At 36.9% G+C, this 17252-nt stretch overlaps 1 protein-coding gene across 1 annotated transcript in view; it reads left to right on the plus strand.

The window, feature by feature from the left end:
- The window catches only part of LOC126080233 (olfactory receptor 8K3-like), a 33948-nt gene extending 17774 nt beyond the window's left edge, over positions 1-16174 (plus strand). The window contains exon 3 of the mRNA XM_049891495.1: positions 15206-16174. Coding sequence (XP_049747452.1) covers positions 15206-16174 — 969 coding nt within the window. The remainder of the gene's footprint in view (positions 1-15205) is intronic.
- Positions 16175-17252: the final 1078 nt, after the last annotated feature.

A 17252-nucleotide genomic window follows, 5' to 3' on the forward strand; every position in this document is an offset into this window, starting at 1 on the left:
CTGACTCGATTTGTAAACTTTCACTTAAACCACAATAAAAGTTATTTAAAAAAAAAAGATTTGTTTAAACTTAGAAAAATAGAGGTAAATATTAAAGTAACCACAACGGAAATTAACAATCCTACACATCAAAATAAAAAACAAGAAAAACATAAAGACTGGCAAATACAAAATCAACAACAATGAAAAAGATGAAAAGAAAATACATAAAGGAAAAAATACTCACCAAAATATATATATATATATATTAAGTGAAATAAAGGAACTGTCAACAAACAACAACAAAAATATACATGAAAATGACAGCACTAAACTCAGACCGATCTATAATTACAATGGATGTAAATGGACTAATTGCACCAACAGAGAGTAACGGAATGGATAAAAAATACATGATCTGTCCAGATGGTGCCTACAAGTGACACCTTAGATACAAAGATGCAAACAAGCTAAAACTCAAAGGAAGGAAAAAAATATATCAATCAAATAACAATCAAAAAAGAGTGAGAGTAACAACATTACTTTTTGACCAAATAGACTTGAAAGCAAAATCTACAACAAAGGTTAAGGAAGGATACTATATAATGATTAAAAGGTCAATACACAAGGAGGACATAATCATAATAAATATTTATACACTCAATGACAGGGCTCCTAAATACATAGAACAAACTCTAACAGCATTGAAAAGAGAAATAGCTCCACAATAATAGTAGAAGACTTCAACACACCACTTTCAGTGAAGGACAGAACATCCAGAAAAAGCTCAATAAAGACAAAAAAGAACTAAATACCATAATGAACCAACTTGATCTCATAGACATATACAGAACACTGCACCCAACAGCAGCCAAATATACTTTCTTTTCCAACCCACTTAAAACATTCTTCAGAATAGGCTATATATCAGGCCACAAAGCAAGCCTTAACAGAATCCAAAACATCTAAGTATTACAGAACACCTATTCTGACCATAAAGCCATAAAAGTCAAAGTCAATAAAAGAAAAAGGAAGGTAAAAAAAAAAAAAAAAATCAAATGCTTGGAAACTAAACAACATGTTGCTCAAAAACTACTGTGCCACAGAAGAAATTTAAGAAAGAATAAAGAATTTCATGAAATCAAATGAGAATGAAAATACATCCTACATAGTGAAAGCAGTGCTTCAAGGTCAATTGATAGCAATAAATGCATACAACCAAAAAGAAAAAAGGGACAAAATTAAAACATTAACCCTACAATGGCAACAAATAGAAAAAGATCAGCAAAAGGATCCCACATGAACCAGAAGAAAGAAAATAATAAAAAGTAGAGCAGAAATGAAAAAGAATAGAAAACAATTGAAAAAGTTAACAAGACCAGAATCTGGTTCTTTGAAAAGATCAACATAATTGATAAACCACTGTCCAAACTGACAAAAGAACAACAGAAGAGGAAGTGTTACCAATCACCAATCTGACACAATGGGTCCTTGTCTTTTCCTAAGAATACATGAAAAAGACAAGATTTACCTCTAGCAATTTTGCTTGAGTCAAATAAAAGGAGTGAGTGGGGGACTAAGCCTCTCCAAAAGGCTGACTCGAAAAAGGCAAGCAAGACTAGGGTTAATACGGATTCAGTGGAGACAACAGAGTAATGAATATTTATTGGGCTTCTTTAAAGGGGCATGTATTTCTCAGAATGGCAGTGAATTTTGATTAGGTTGCATGCACAACTGGAATCTAAGATGAAACTCACTGACATTCAAGACGGAGTCTTCTTGGCAGCCCTTGGCATCGCTTATAGGATACAGCGCAAGTGCACTTATCTTTTACACTACATCACCATCTTTGGAGGGTAAACCAAAAAAACCAAACCCACGCCCGTTGAGTCAATTCCAACTTATTGTGACCCTATAAGACAGAGTAGAACTGCCCTATAGAGTTTCCAAGGATTGCTTGGCAGATTCGAACTGCTGACCTCTTGGTAAGCAGCCATAGCACTTAACCACAGTGCCACTGAGGTTTCCCTTTGGAGGATAAGGAAGGTTCAACAGTGGTTCTTCTGAGCATGCAGGAACTTGTAAAGAGGGAAGGGACTAGAAAAACACTAAGAAGGAGATAGTAATTTATGGGTTGTTTCAACCTTATCTCATGTTGATCCGGTATGGTTTCTGTTTACCCAACTTCTAGAAGGCAATCTTTTAACAGCTGTTTTGTTCCACCAGCACAGTTAACCCTATCTGTCTCAGAAGCAAATAACTCAAATAAGAAATGAGATGAACAATGAATGAAATCACAACAGACCCAACCAAAATTAAAAGAATTGTAAAAGAATACTATGGAAAATTTTGCTCCAACAAAGTTGAAAATCTAGAAGAAACGGGCAAATTTCTAAAAACACACTACCTACCTAAACTAACACAAACAGAGGTAGAAAAACTAAATGAATCTACAACAAAAGAAGAGATGGAGAGGTAATTAAAAAACACCCTACAAAAAAAAAGTCCTAGCCCTGACGGCTTCACTGAAGAGTTCCACCGGCCTGTCAGTGAAGAGATAATACCACTACTACTAAAGACATTGCAGAGAATACAGAAGGATGGAGTACTCCCAAACTCATTCTATGAAGCCAGCATAAATCCGGTACCAAAAGCAGGTAAAGACACCACCAAAAAAGAAAATTACAGACCAATATCCCTCATGAACACAGTTGCAAGAATCCTCAACAAAATTCTAGCCAATAGAATTCAACAGCATATGAAAAAATCATTCACCATGAGAAAGTGGGATTCGTATTAGGTATGCAGGAATGGTTCATTAGAAAAACAGTCACTGTAATCCAACACATAAATAAAACGAAAGATAAGAAACAAATGATCTTATCTATTGACACAGAAAAGGTATTTGACAAAGTCCAATATCCATTCCTGATAAAAACTCTTGGCAAAATAGGAAAAGAAAGGAAATTCCTCAACATAATAAGCGTCATTTATGCAAAGCCAACAGCCAACATCATCCTAAATGGAAAGAGTCTGAAATCATTCCCCTTGAGAAAAGGAACAAGACAAGGATGCACTTTACCACCATGCTTATTCAACATTGTGCTGGAGGCCCTAGCCAGAGCAATTAGGAAAGAAAAAGAAATAAAGGGCATCAAAATTGGAAAGGATGAATTAAAAGTATTCCTATTTGCAGACGATATGATCTTATACACAGAAAACCCTAAGGAATCCACAAGAATACTATTGAAACTAATAGAAGATTTCAGCAAAGGGTCAATGTATAAGATAAACATACAAAAATCAGTTGGATTCCTGACACCAACAAATAAAACTTTGAAGAGGAAGTCACCAAAGTAATACCATTTCCAATAGCCCCCCCCCCAAAAAAAAACATAATATACTTTAGGAAAAAATCTAACCATAGATGTAAAAGACCTATACAAAGAAAACTACAAGACACTATTGCTAGAAACCAAAAAAGATCTACCTGAGTTGAGAAACATACCTTGGTCATGGATAGGAGGACTCAACACTGTGAAAATATCAACTCTACCCAATGCGATCTAAAGATTAAATGCAATCCCAACCCAAATCCCAATGGCATTTTTTAATGAGATGGAGAAACAAGCCACTGAATTCATATGGAAAAGGGAGAGGCCCCGGATAAGTAAAGCACTACAGTAGAAGAACAAAGTGGGAGGATACATGCTAAGTGATTTTAAAATCTACTACACCTCCACTGTAGTCTAAACAGCCTAGTACTGGTACAACAATAAATACATAGACCAATGGAACAGAATTGAGAATCCAGATGTAAGTTTATCCACCTATCAGGAGCTGATATCTCACAAGGGTCCAAAGTCTGACAAATGGGGAAAAGACAGTCTCTTTAACAAATGGTGCTGATATAACTGGACATCATCAACAAAAAAATGAAAAAAGACCCTTACTTCACACCATGCACAAAAACTAACTCAAAATGAATCAAAGACCTAAATATAAAATGATAAAGATCAAGGAATAAAAAGTAGGGACAATGATAGCGGCCCTAATCCATGGCATGAAAAGTATACAAAACATTACTAACAACGCAAAAACACCAAAAGAGAAACTAGATAACTGGAGCTAATAAAAAACAAACATTTCTGCTCATCAAAAGACTTCACTAAAAGAGAAAAAAGACAGCCTACAGACTGGAAAAAAAATGTTGGGGTATGATATATCTGAACAGGGTCTAATCTCTAAAACCTAGAAGATACTGCAAAACTTCAACAATGAAAAAACAACCCAATTTAAAAAATGTGTAAAAGTTATGAACGGGCCCTTCAGCAAAGAAAGCATTCAGGTGGCTAATAGATACATGAGGAAATGCTTGCAATCATGTTTAGACATTAGGGAAATGAAAATCAAGACTAAAATGAGATACCATCTCACCCCAACAAGGCTATTATTAATCCAAAAAACACAAAATAATAGATGTTGAAGAGGTTGTGGACAGACTGGAACATGTATACACTGCTGGTGGGAATGTAAAATGGTACAATCACTTTGGAAAATGATTTGGCACTTCCTGAAAATCTAGAAATAGAAGTGCCATACGATCCAGTAATTACACTCTTTAGAATATACGGTAGAAAAATAAGAGCTGTCAGAAGAATAGATATGTGCACACCCATGCTCATTGCAGCCCTGTTCACCATAACAAAAAGATGGAAACTGTGTAGGTGCCCATCAGCAGATGAATGGATAAACAAATTATTGTGTATTCACACAATGGAATACTATGCAACAATAAATAACAATGTTGAATCCCCAAAACATCTCACAACATAGATGAATCTGGGAGGCATTATGGTGAGTGAAATTAGTATGACACCACTTTAGTATGGCATTATGCTGAGTGAAATATCATATGAGACCACTTTGTAAGAACCCATGAAAAAGCTTAAACCCAGAAGAAAATATTCTTTGATGGTTACAAGGGTAGGGAAGAAGGGACAGGGAATTCACTAACTATATAGTAGACTTTTTTTTTTTATTGTAGACAAGAATTATCTTAGGTGAAGGGAAGGACAACACACAATACAGGAAAGTCAGCACAACTGGACTAAACCAAAAGCTAAGAAGTTTCCTGAACACAATCAAACACTTCAAGGAACAGAATAGTAGAGGCGGGTGCCTGAGGACCATAGTTTCAGATGACATCTAAGTCAACTGGCGTAACAAAGTTTATTAAGAAAATGTTCTGCATCCCACTTTGGTGAGTGGCACTCGGAGACTAAAAAACTTGCGAGCACCCGTCTAAGGTGCATCAATTTGTCCCAACACACCTGGAGCAAAGTAGAATGAAGAACACCAAAGGCACAAGGAAAATATTAGCCCAAGAGACAAAATGGGCTACATAAACCACATACTCCTTCAGCCTGAGACCAGAAGAACTACATGGTGCCCAGCTACCAGCAATGACTGCCCAGACTTGGAACACAAGACAGCGTTCCTGATGGAGCAGAGGAAAAATGTGGTGCAGAATTCAAATTCATGAAAAAAAGACCAGACTTAATGCTCTGACTGAGACTAGAGGAACCCCAGAAGACATGGCCCCTGGACTCTCTGTTAACCCAGAACTAAAACTATTCCTGAAGCCAACTCTTCAGACAAAGATTAGACGGGACTATAAAACATGAAATAATCCTCATAAAGAGTGTACTTCTTAGCTCATGTAGGTACGTGAGACTAAATGGGCATCTCCTGTCCAGAGGCAAGAGGACAAGGCAGAAAAGGACAAAAGCTGGTGGAATGCACACAGGAAATCCAGGGTGGAAAAGGGAAGTTTCCAATAACATTATATTTATAGCAACTAGGGTTACATAACAATATATGTACAGATTTTGTATGAGAAACTAACTTGAGCTGTAAACTTTCACCTAAAGCGTAATAATAATAAAAAAGTGAAAACAGAAAAAATACAAAGAAATGGTATATCATAATATGAAATTTACTAATTTTATTCTGTATGACAACCTTGTGGAAATGGGGGAATATCGAGTGGTCTGTGCTAAAGGTAAAATATTTTAATCCAGATCCCTGGGTGGGACAAATTGAAAGCTAAGTGAGAATACATGAAGGAATATATCTCAAAGAAACTTAATCACTGGTGAATACAAAATTATTTAAAAAATTAACGGACACTCTAGTTTTCAAGCACTACAGACATAATGAACTGATTCCTTGGTATCTCATCAGGGAGAGCCTTAAACGCTGAGGGAAAGCTATAAGCTGCTCCCTCTATGCCATGCTGAGAATCACATGGGTGTCGAACAGATTCAATGCAGGTAAAAGGCAAAAATTTTTATGCAATACCATGTTTTTGGTAATATCGAGACTGTTTTAGTAACATTTTCAAGGCCCCATTTTTATTCAATTCTGTCGTTTTCCATCATTCTTAATATGTTTTATATGAGATAAATGTGGTCTTCATGTATTCACTTTTAAATTCATGCTATGAAATTTAATTTCTACATTTGTTTGCTAATAGTTTACCCAGAGCCTCCTCTGCTCATAGTGTTCAGGAATAGATATATGCTAGACAGAGAGATTAGATGATAGAGAGAGATAGATGATAGATAGACAGATAGATGGATAGATAGATAGATGATAGAGAGAGAGAGAAGAAGACTCATTAACAACCTGCATTATACAGATGACACAAGCTTGCTTGCTGAAAGTGAAAAGGACTTGAAGCACTTAATAGTGAAGATCAAAGACCACAGCCTTCAGTATGGATTGCACCTCAACATAAAGAAAACAAAAATCCTCACAACTGGACCAATAAGCAACATCAGAACAAACGGAGAAAAGATTGAAGTTATCAAGGATTTCGTTTTACTTGGATCCACAATCAACAGCCATGGAAGCAGCAGTCAAGAAATCAAAAGACTCATTGCTTTGGATAAATGTGCTGCAAAGGACCTCTTCAAAGTGTTGAAGAGCAAACATATCACCTTGAAGAGGTGTGCCTGATCCAAGCCATGGTATTTTCAATCGCATCGTATGCATGCGAAAGCTGGACAATGAATAAGAAAGACCGAAGAATTGAGGCCTTTGAATTGTGGTATTGGCAAAGAATATCTAATATACCATGGACTGCCAAAAGAGCGAACAAATCTGTCTTAGAAGACGTACAACCAGAATGCTCCTTAGAAGTAACGATGGCAAGTCTGTGTCTTACATACTTTGGACATGTTGTCAGGAGGGATCAGTCTCCGGAGAAGGACATCATGCTTGGCAGAGTACAGGGTCAGCGGAAAAGAGGAAGACCCTCTACGAGGTGGATTGACACAGTGGCTGCAACAATGATCTCAAGCATAACAACGATTGTAAGGGTGGTGCAGGACCGGGCAGAGTTTTGTTCTGTTGTACATAGTGTCGCTATGAGCTGGAACCAACTTGACAGCACCTGACAATAACAACAACATATGTAATAAATGAGTTGTTTCCATAATATACACAGAGTTCTCAAAACTAAAAAAAAAAAAAAAAGACAGTTTACAACAATGGTCTTAAAAATAATAACTTTCCCAAAGAAAATATGCAGCTGGCAAATAAGCATATAAATATGCTCAGCATCATTCTTAATTAATGAATTTCAAGTTAAAACTTTAATGAGACACCTCTTTACATATGTTAGAATAACAGGCAGTTGGTAAGCATGTGGAGGAACTGGAACATTCATGAACTGCCAGGGGATAATTAAAAAGGGGTAATTACTTTTAAAAAATTTGTTTCAAATATTGGGCTCTAAGAAGTCTAACCATAGTTTTGAAATGAGATTTAGCCATTCTATTCATATGTATCTAACCAAGAGACATGACAGCATTTTTCCTTATACAGACATGTATACAAATGTCCATAGCAACTTTCTTTGTAATAGTGAATAACTAGAATCAATCCAGTTGTTCATCTACTTGAGAATGAATAAATAAATTGTGATACATCCAAGAAAATGAATACCACTCAACAATAAAATCTACTGAATTAATTATTACATGCAAATATATTGATGAAAAATACAAACAAATAAATTGGACTTTGTCAAAATTAAAACTACTCACCCTTAGACATTTATCCCAGGGAAATTAAACCTACAGTAACACAATAACCCTTACACAAATTAGCAGAGGAGTGGTAAATTTGGTGAAGTGAAAGACACTTCACAATACTGGGGAAGTCCTCACCACTTGACTAAGGCAAAGTCATAGAAGCATCATAAATATCCAAATGCCCTCAGAGACTGAACTACTGTGCTGAGGGCAGGAAACCATGATCTAAGGGGACATCTAGCTCAATTGGCATAACAGTCTATAGATAGAATGTTCTACATTTAACTGTGATGAGTAGAGACTAGGGTCTTAAAAGCGTGCGAGTGGCCAGCTAAGATACATTCACAGAACCCATCCTGACTGCAGCAAAAGGAGAATGAAGAAGACCAAAGACACAAGGAAAAGATTAGTCCAGAAGACTAATGGACCACAATTACTACAACCTCCACCAGACTGAGCTGAGAAATACTAGAAAGTGCCCAGTTGCTGCCACCAACTGCTCTGACAGGCATCACAGTAGAGGGTCTCAGAAAGAGTGGGAGAAAAACGTAGAATAAAATTCACAATCACATACACACACACAAAATACCAGGCTTGCTGGGCTGACAGAGACTGGAGAAACCCTCTGAGTATGGCCCCTGGACATCCTTTTAACTTAGCACTGAAGTCACTCTGGAGGTTCATCCTTTACCCAAAGATTTAACAGCTTTCAAAGGCCAGAATGGCCCAATTGAGGGATGTAATGCATAGTTAAAGTCTGTATATGAGACTAATAGGCACAATAGCCCAAAAGCAAGGGTAAGAAGGCAGGAAAAATGGACGAATGGAAGCAGAGAACCTAGGGCAAAGAAAGGAAAAGTGCTGATACAATGTTATCAATCAATGTCAGAAAATAATTTGAGTATTAACAGTTTAATAGAAACTAATTCACTCTGTAAACTTTTACAACCCAAAATGCCCTGCTATGGGTAAATTGTTAAGCAAATTTTAATAAATCCATACATGAGATAATAGCAATAAAGGAAACAAATTTTTGATGCATACAGTAGCGAGGAGGAACCTCAATAGAGTCATGTGAAGTAAAAGAAGTCCATCTCAAAAGGTCGCTATTGTTCTCTGCCATTGAGTTGACTGTAGCTGATGGTGACCTTATGGAAAACAGAACAAAACATTGCCTGGCCCTGTGCTATCCTCACAATCCTTGTTAGGTTTGTGTCCATTGTTGTAGCCTCTATGTCAATCCATCTCATGGAGGGCTTCCCACATTCTAGCTGGTCCTCTACTTCACCAAATATGATGTCAATTCCAGAAACTGATCTTGCCCTGATGATATGCTCAAAGCAAGAATGTCAGAACATGTTCTGTTGGAGACAACAAAATATCTATAAGTAAAGAATTTGTGTTTTGTTAGGTGCCTTCCAGTCGATTGAGACTCATAGCGGCTTACAAGACAGAGTTGAAATACCCAAAGGTTGCTAGGCATGTAATCTTCATGGGTGCAGAAGGCCAGGTCCTTTCTCCCCATAATGGCTTGTGGGTTCAAACTACCAAACTCTCATTTAGTAGAGAGTGCTTAAACATTGGAAAAAAAATATATATATATCACAAATAAGCAAAAAAAAAAGCATAAATGGATACATTATGAACACTTAAAATCGCAAAATGTGCAAAAAAGATGTGTACTGTGATAAATATAAATTTATAATAAAACATCACACATAGAATATCACAGTTTATACAGTGTGACAGTTAAGGTTGTGTGTCAACTTGGCTGGGCCATGAGTCTCAGTGGTATGGCTGTCCTATGATGTTGTGATGTTGTGATCACCTCCATGCTGTGAGTAGCCTATCAGTTGACGTGTGTGGCCTGCATGGAACATAAGTGGGCATTCTAGCAAGTTTTGTTGGACTTTTCTTCCTCTGGATGCTGCAGCTGGCTCCTGTTTGTCTGACCTCTGGTTCTTGGGAATTCAACCAGCAGCTTGCCTGCAGTCTTGCCTGTTGATCTTGGGATTCTTTGATCTTCAGCCGGTAAGCAAGAGCCCTGCTACCTGACGTGCAGATGTAGGGTTAACCAATGCCTGCAGCTACGTTAATCAGGAGAAGACTCTATCCTGACCCATGGACTTGGGACATTCCAACGTCACAGCCACTTGAGCAATTTCCTTGATATAATTCTCTCTCTATATATATATATATTTATATACTTTACTGGTTTTGCCTCTCTAGAGAACTCAGCCTAAGACACAAGGGTATACTGATATGGTTGAGCATATGTGAAGCACAGGCAAATATGTATGAAAGTGAGAGAGGTATTTTGGAATGAGGATTGGACAGAATGAAAACAAATAAAACATTGAAATACAATAAAAGAAAATAAAACAAGCAAAAATCCTAAGCAGACTGATGATGGTACTTGACCATGAAATGAGAAGCAAGGGTAACATTTCTATCACTGAGATCAAAAACAAAACTAAAAAAACCAAAACCCTGAACAATAACAATAACAACAGCAAACTAGGAAGTGATATCTCATATACACATAATGGATTACTTTTATTCCATTTTAAATAATATAATAAGAAATTATTTAAGCACTTCTTTATTTTGTCATCCATTTGAAGAGACCACTGTAGAAATGGGGAATATCGATAGTTCTGTTTTATAGATACAATATTTTAATCCAGATCCCTGTGTGGTAAAAATGGAATGTTAACAAAGAGTAAAATGCAAGAATGTATGAAATAGATAAATACAGACATGTATACACACTATATGGTTGAAATCTTGCTCACTGGTGAATACAAATCGTCCTGGACAATTAACAGACAACACCTACATACTTTGTTAGGCTTTCAAGCCGTTCAGGATTAACCAACAAATTGCTTGGCATCTCCTCGGGGAGAATCTCCACGGGTGAAAAAAATTCCATAAATTGGTCTCACTATGCCATGTTAAGAAACAATTGGGAGTCATGGCAGAGACTTCATTACAGGTAAAAAGATAGACTATTTCTATATTTTACCAATATCCAGAATGTTCCAGTGATACTTGCAGGGTTCCACCTTTATTCAATGGCAAAGTCATTGTGAAATACTAGGATTTCTGAGTCAGTTCTGTGTGCTTTCTACTTCTCAATAGTGCCTGAGGCTAGGATCTCTCTCCCTTTTTCTGTCATGTGTTTTTTTCCCCCAAATATTCACACTTTGTTTCACAGGCTAAATGTTCATAAGCATCTAGAAACATTCTCATTATACAGCTAAATAATATTTTACTTTATATAAATAATTATATGAATAAGAAACAAAGAGAAAAAAAAAAGTCTTGGAGTCAATTTTGCCTCATAACTACCCCATGTGTGTCAGAACTGTGATCCATTGGTTTTTCAACGGCTATGACTTTTCAGAAGTAGACCTTTCTTTCTTCTAAGGTGCACCTGAGTGGACTCAATTCCCCACTCAGTTTGCAGCTGAGTGCTTAACTGTTTGCACCACCCAGGTAGCCTAACTATGTGAATATTAGAGCTCAAATATGAAAGTATAGGAAGCATATATAGTATTAAAAAAAATACCGTAGCAGAGTTATGAAGCTGTGCAGGTATTCAGCCTCCAGTGTTTATGTCTTTCAAAATCCTTAGTTATATAGTAGCTCTAGGCTCTTCTTATGTCCCTCTAAAGCGTAATTTAATATTTAATGCATCTTTAAATAACTGCGTAAATGTGCATTTTTCCTAAACTCTTGATGAGGAAAGAAATAAACTTCCATCTCTCATCTCTTGCTGAGAGGTGAAAAGCAATTTTTGGAGTTTAGGAAACATTTAAGCAGCCAGATTGATGATGATTGTGTATTATACACCAAAGAATATAGCTTTATAAAATAAGAATTAGATATTCAACAAAGATAGTAAATGATGGAAAATAACTTGGTGCTCTCCATGGAACTCAAAAGCTGTTGAGAGGAAGTCCTCTTATCTTCCCTTACCTTATAGGAAAATTGGTACTTACCAATATATGAACTTTTTTTCTTCAGCCTTTCGTCAATGCAACCAAACAAGATTTATATAGCTTTTATTCATTGAAGATAGTTGATTTCCTACTTGTAATATCTGCTAATACCCAATTCAGTACCTCTTTAAAAAAAAAAAAAGAAAGAAAGAATTGTTTTAAGTGCAAGTTTACATAGCAAATTAATTTTCTAATCAAAGATTCTTAGAAAAAATGTGTCAGCATTCTTCTCATTTCCTCCCTGGCTTCCCTGTTTTCATTAGTCAGGTTTCCCTGTCCTCCCTGCCTTCTTGCCCTTTTGGCTCCAATATTTGATTGTTCTAAGGGGCACATTCTTCACAGGTGTCATTGTTTAATTTAACAGCCCCATCTGTTATTGGGCTGGGAGTGTGTATAGTTTCACTTTAGAATATTGCCTTAATAGTCTCAGGGGTTTCCCCAACCTCTTTCAAACCAGTAAATCTTGTCTTTTTTTTTTTTTTAATTCCTATACACTTTTTTCCCATTCTGCCCCAGACTTTCTACTGTGGTCCTGGATAGAAGGATCTGTAGTGGTAGTCAGGAACCATCTAGTTCTTCTGGTTAGAGAAGGCTGTGGTTCATGTGGGCCATATGTCCTTTGGACTAATTGATTCCTTAAGTCTTTGGTTTTCTTCATTGTCCTTTGATCTAGGTGGAAAGAGGCCAACAGTTGTTTTCTGACATAAGCAATGTGTATGTATAAGGTCACAACTTTCATGTAGGTAGTATCGTTTCAAGCTATTCATTCTTTTACCTTAAACTGCCATCTGCATCCTTCTCTGGCTTTTTTTTTAAATCTAGTTTATTAGGGATAGGTATATATATTTTAATTTAAATATACTTATGTTTATATACATCCTGTATTATATAATAGTTTAAACTAGAGGGTTTCTTTATCCAAAAGGAATTTTTTAATGAAATTTCTTTATATAAAATCAATAACACGGACTTTACTGTCTCCCAAGTTGTTCGAATTTCCTCTCAGTATATTAGATTCTTCCATGAGAAAATATATCTGATTTGTTACAAACAACTAAGTGTATTAGTTATAATGAAAATACTCAGGTTAGGACACATTTTAAGTAAATTTATATTAAAACACACTGCCGTTAAGGTGATCAGGACTGAACAATGATCTCATAGGGTTTAATAACTATGGAAGCAGACTGCCACATCTTTCTCTCATGGAGCCACTGATGGTTTTGAACTGCTGGTCTTTAGGCTAGCAGCCCATCAATTTATGTTACCATAAAAACCCATTGCCCTCGAGTCGGTTCCGACTCATAGCGGCCGTATAGGATGGAGCAGAACTGCCCCATAGAGTTTCCAAGGAGCGTCTGGAGGATTTAAACTGCTGACCCTTTGGTCAGCAGCCATAGCGCTTACCCACTACGCCATCAGGGTTTCCCAACTGATATTAAATGTGTTAAATAGAAGATGTATAATACAGAATGTTCCAATATTAGTCATGAAGTTGTGAATGGGAGAGGGAACAGCTGGACTCAGTTGCATGGATAAATACCTACTCATCTGCATAACCCTGATGCAGGAGCTAGGTCACACTAGAAGATTTTACATACACATATGTAAAGGAAAGCCTTCTCATATAACCTATTGTCATCATTTTAAAAATAACTCTATATACTTAATATTTGAGACAATGCATTGAAACACGTAGCTATCATTCATTTTCCCAACAGCCCTGAAAGGAAGTGGTCATTTTGCATTTGTGAATAAAGAAATTAAGGTATCTTATTCTATAACCCACAAAACCAGAACCAAACCCATGGCAGTCTAGTCAATTCCAACTCATAGCAACCATACAAAAAAAAAAAAAAAAATAGGACAGAGAAAAACTGCCCATAGGGGTTCCGGGGAGTACCTGGTAGATTTGAACTGCTGACCTTTTGGTAAGCAGTCGTAGCACTTAAGCACTACACCACCAGGGTTTCTATAACCCGCAAGTGGAGATATAACAGAGACTATATCTGCATGGGTCTACCACCTGGAATACATCCCTATATGAAGACAGATAATCCCCACCATGATCAATTAGTTTTTCCTTGTTAATCATGAGTTCAGTACCTGTCAAGTGTGTTGTTTCAGTCAGTACCACCCGTGGCACAAAGGCTTTTTTAGGACTGTGTTTTGAAGTAAGGCATGTTAAATGTTTCCACACATTTTGTGAATTTGCACTTTAAAATTTTTATAATTAAATTAACATTTGTATTATAATTTTGTAAATGTTATTACATAATTGTCATTATATAAATGAAAAAATAAAGTTTAGTAATATCCATATACCTATCACTTAATTTTTTTTACCTTTTTAAAATTTTTGCTTCATATATCCATATGCATAAAAAAATAAAATGAAAGCCATTGCCATCAAGCTCATTCTGACTCATAGAGACACTATAGGACAGAAAAGAACTGCCCCATAGGTTTGGCAAGGAAAGGCTGGTAGATTTAAAATGCCGATTTTTTGGTTATCAGCCAAGCTTTTAACCACTGCTCCACCAGGAACCCCATCTATGTATAATGTGTGTATATATTGTATATATGTACATGTGTATGTGCATGTTTATGTATATGTACATCTACAGCTACATGTACCTGTACACCGACACCTACATCTTTATCTGTGTCTCTATCTTTTTTTTTTTTTTTCTATCTCTACGTTTACAGAAGGGTTTCTCGACTTCCACCCTAGTGACATTTTGGACTGGAAATTTTGTCATTGTGGGAGTTACCCTGTATATAATACAATGTTTATTAACATCCCAGGCTTCCATTAGACACCAATAGTACCCTTCTAGTTGTGACATCCAAAATGTCCCAGGCTTTGACAAATGTTCTTTGGGGAGCAAATTTTACCCAACTGATAACAAGTTAGACTTCTCTTTCGTTCCCTCTTTCTGCCTCTGTCTCTATCTTCATGTACCTATGCTTTATTTGTGGGAGGTGGGTTTAATTTCAAATTACTATATTGGAAAATTTGGATTTATCTTAATCATTTAGCATATTACTTTACTATGCTGAAAATCTACCAGATGATGCTACATAAAACCTATTGACTACGACGATGTCTCTATCCAGAATAGATTTCCAGATACAAGATGGAAAAAACACAATCTAACAGTGCTGAATGAATTCATTCTGATGGGAATCACAGACCGCCCAGAGCTGCAGGCTCCATTGTTTGGGCTGTTCCTCAACATCTACATGATCTCAGTGGTGGGCAACTTGGGCATCATCATCCTCACCAAGATGGACTCCAAGCTACAAACTCCCATGTACTTTTTTCTCAGACATCTGGCTATTACTGATTTTGGTTATTCAACAACTGTGGGACCCAAAATGCTAGTCAATTTTGTTGTGGATGAAAACACAATCTCCTACTATTTTTGTGCTACACAGCTAGTTTTCTTTATTGTGTTCATAAATGTTGAACTTTTCCTTCTGTCTGCAATGTCTTACGACCGCTACGTGGCCATCTGTAACCCTCTGCTCTACACAGCCATCATGTCACGAAGGACTTGTTGGGTACTGGTGGCAATACCGTATCTCTACAGCACATTTTTTTCTCTTTTGGTCACCATAAAGATTTTTAATTTATCCTTCTGTGGCTACAATGTCATCAGTCATTTCTACTGTGACAGTAACCCCTTGTTATCTCTGCTCTGCTCAGACACACATGAAATTCAATTGATCACTCTCATCTTAGCATCTTTTGATCTGATTTCATCCCTTCTAATAGTTCTTACTTCTTATCTTCTCGTTTTTGTAGCCATTCTCAGAATGAACTCAGCTGTGGGCAGGCACAAGGCCTTCTCCACCTGTGGATCCCACCTGACGGTAGTGGTAATGTTCTATGGGACTTTAATCGTTAGGTACATGCAGCCCAAGTCCAGTAATTTCTTTGACACTGATAAAGTGGCTTCCATATTTTACACCCTGGTTATCCCCATGTTGAATCCCTTGATTTATAGCTTAAGGAACAAAGATGTAAAATATGCCCTAATTAAGACATGGGAAAAAATAAGCAAAATATTTTCTAAAGTTTGATGTACTATAAAAACCCGTTGCTGTCGAGTCGATTCCGACTCATAGCGACCTTATAAGACAGAATAGAACTGCCCCATAGAGTTTCCAAGGATGTACTATACGGTTCCTATAAATTACGTCATGTACTTCAAACCTTGTCTGTGTTCCTCCATAGGGTATAGCAAGCACAAATATAGCCCACATATATTTATAAATATCCTTCTATGTGTCAGTAACTCTTCCAAATGCATTGAAGAACAAAAGAGTAAAAACTTTTGCTTTCCTTGAACTGAAGGGATGGATCACAAATATAACAATTAGGTAAATTTTATAGTAGAGAAGAATGAATTAGGGCCCTGGTGGAGCAGTGATCAAAGTGCTTGGCTGGTAACTGAAAGGTTGGTGGTTCAAACCAACCAGCCAATCCATGGAAGAGATGTGACAGTTTGCTTCGATAAAGCTTTACAGCCTTGGAAACCCTATGGAGCAGTCCTACACTGTCCTATAGGGTCAGTAAGAGTCAGAATCTACTGCACAACCGCACACTTGGTTTTTTTTAGAATGTGATAAAAAACAAAATCCTTTGCCGTTGAGTCAATTCTGACTAATAGCGACCCTATAGGACAGAGTAGAACTGCTCCATAGGGTTTCCAAACAGTGGCTAGTGGCTCTGAACTGCTGAACATGTGGTCAGGCTCCAAGCTCTTATCCAATGCACCACGAGGGGTCCAGGAGAATTTGCTGGGAACCCTGAAATCAGGCAAGGAGAGTGGATATGCTGAGTGGGAGTGGGGAAAAGTACTAGGTACAAAAGTGGAATTACAATGATTCTGGTGTATTTTCCAACTATTAAAATAAACTTTGTAGTGTCAGTACTTGTGTTTGTGTATGTGTGTGTTTGTGTAAGTCTTTGCCTTCTGTTTTAGCCTGCATAGTTTCTGAGGTGGGTATTAGATTTGGCCTGGTTGCAATGAGTCTCAGTGTAGCATGTTGCTCTGAATTACTCTCTTATCTAAATTTGCTCAAATGTCCCCACTCCAGACCTTGGAATTCCATTCTTTTCTTATTAATGCCTTTACATTCACATGTAAATCTGTTA

This window comes from Elephas maximus, chromosome 7 (genome assembly GCF_024166365.1).
Source record: "Elephas maximus indicus isolate mEleMax1 chromosome 7, mEleMax1 primary haplotype, whole genome shotgun sequence".
Lineage (NCBI taxonomy): Eukaryota > Metazoa > Chordata > Mammalia > Proboscidea > Elephantidae > Elephas > Elephas maximus.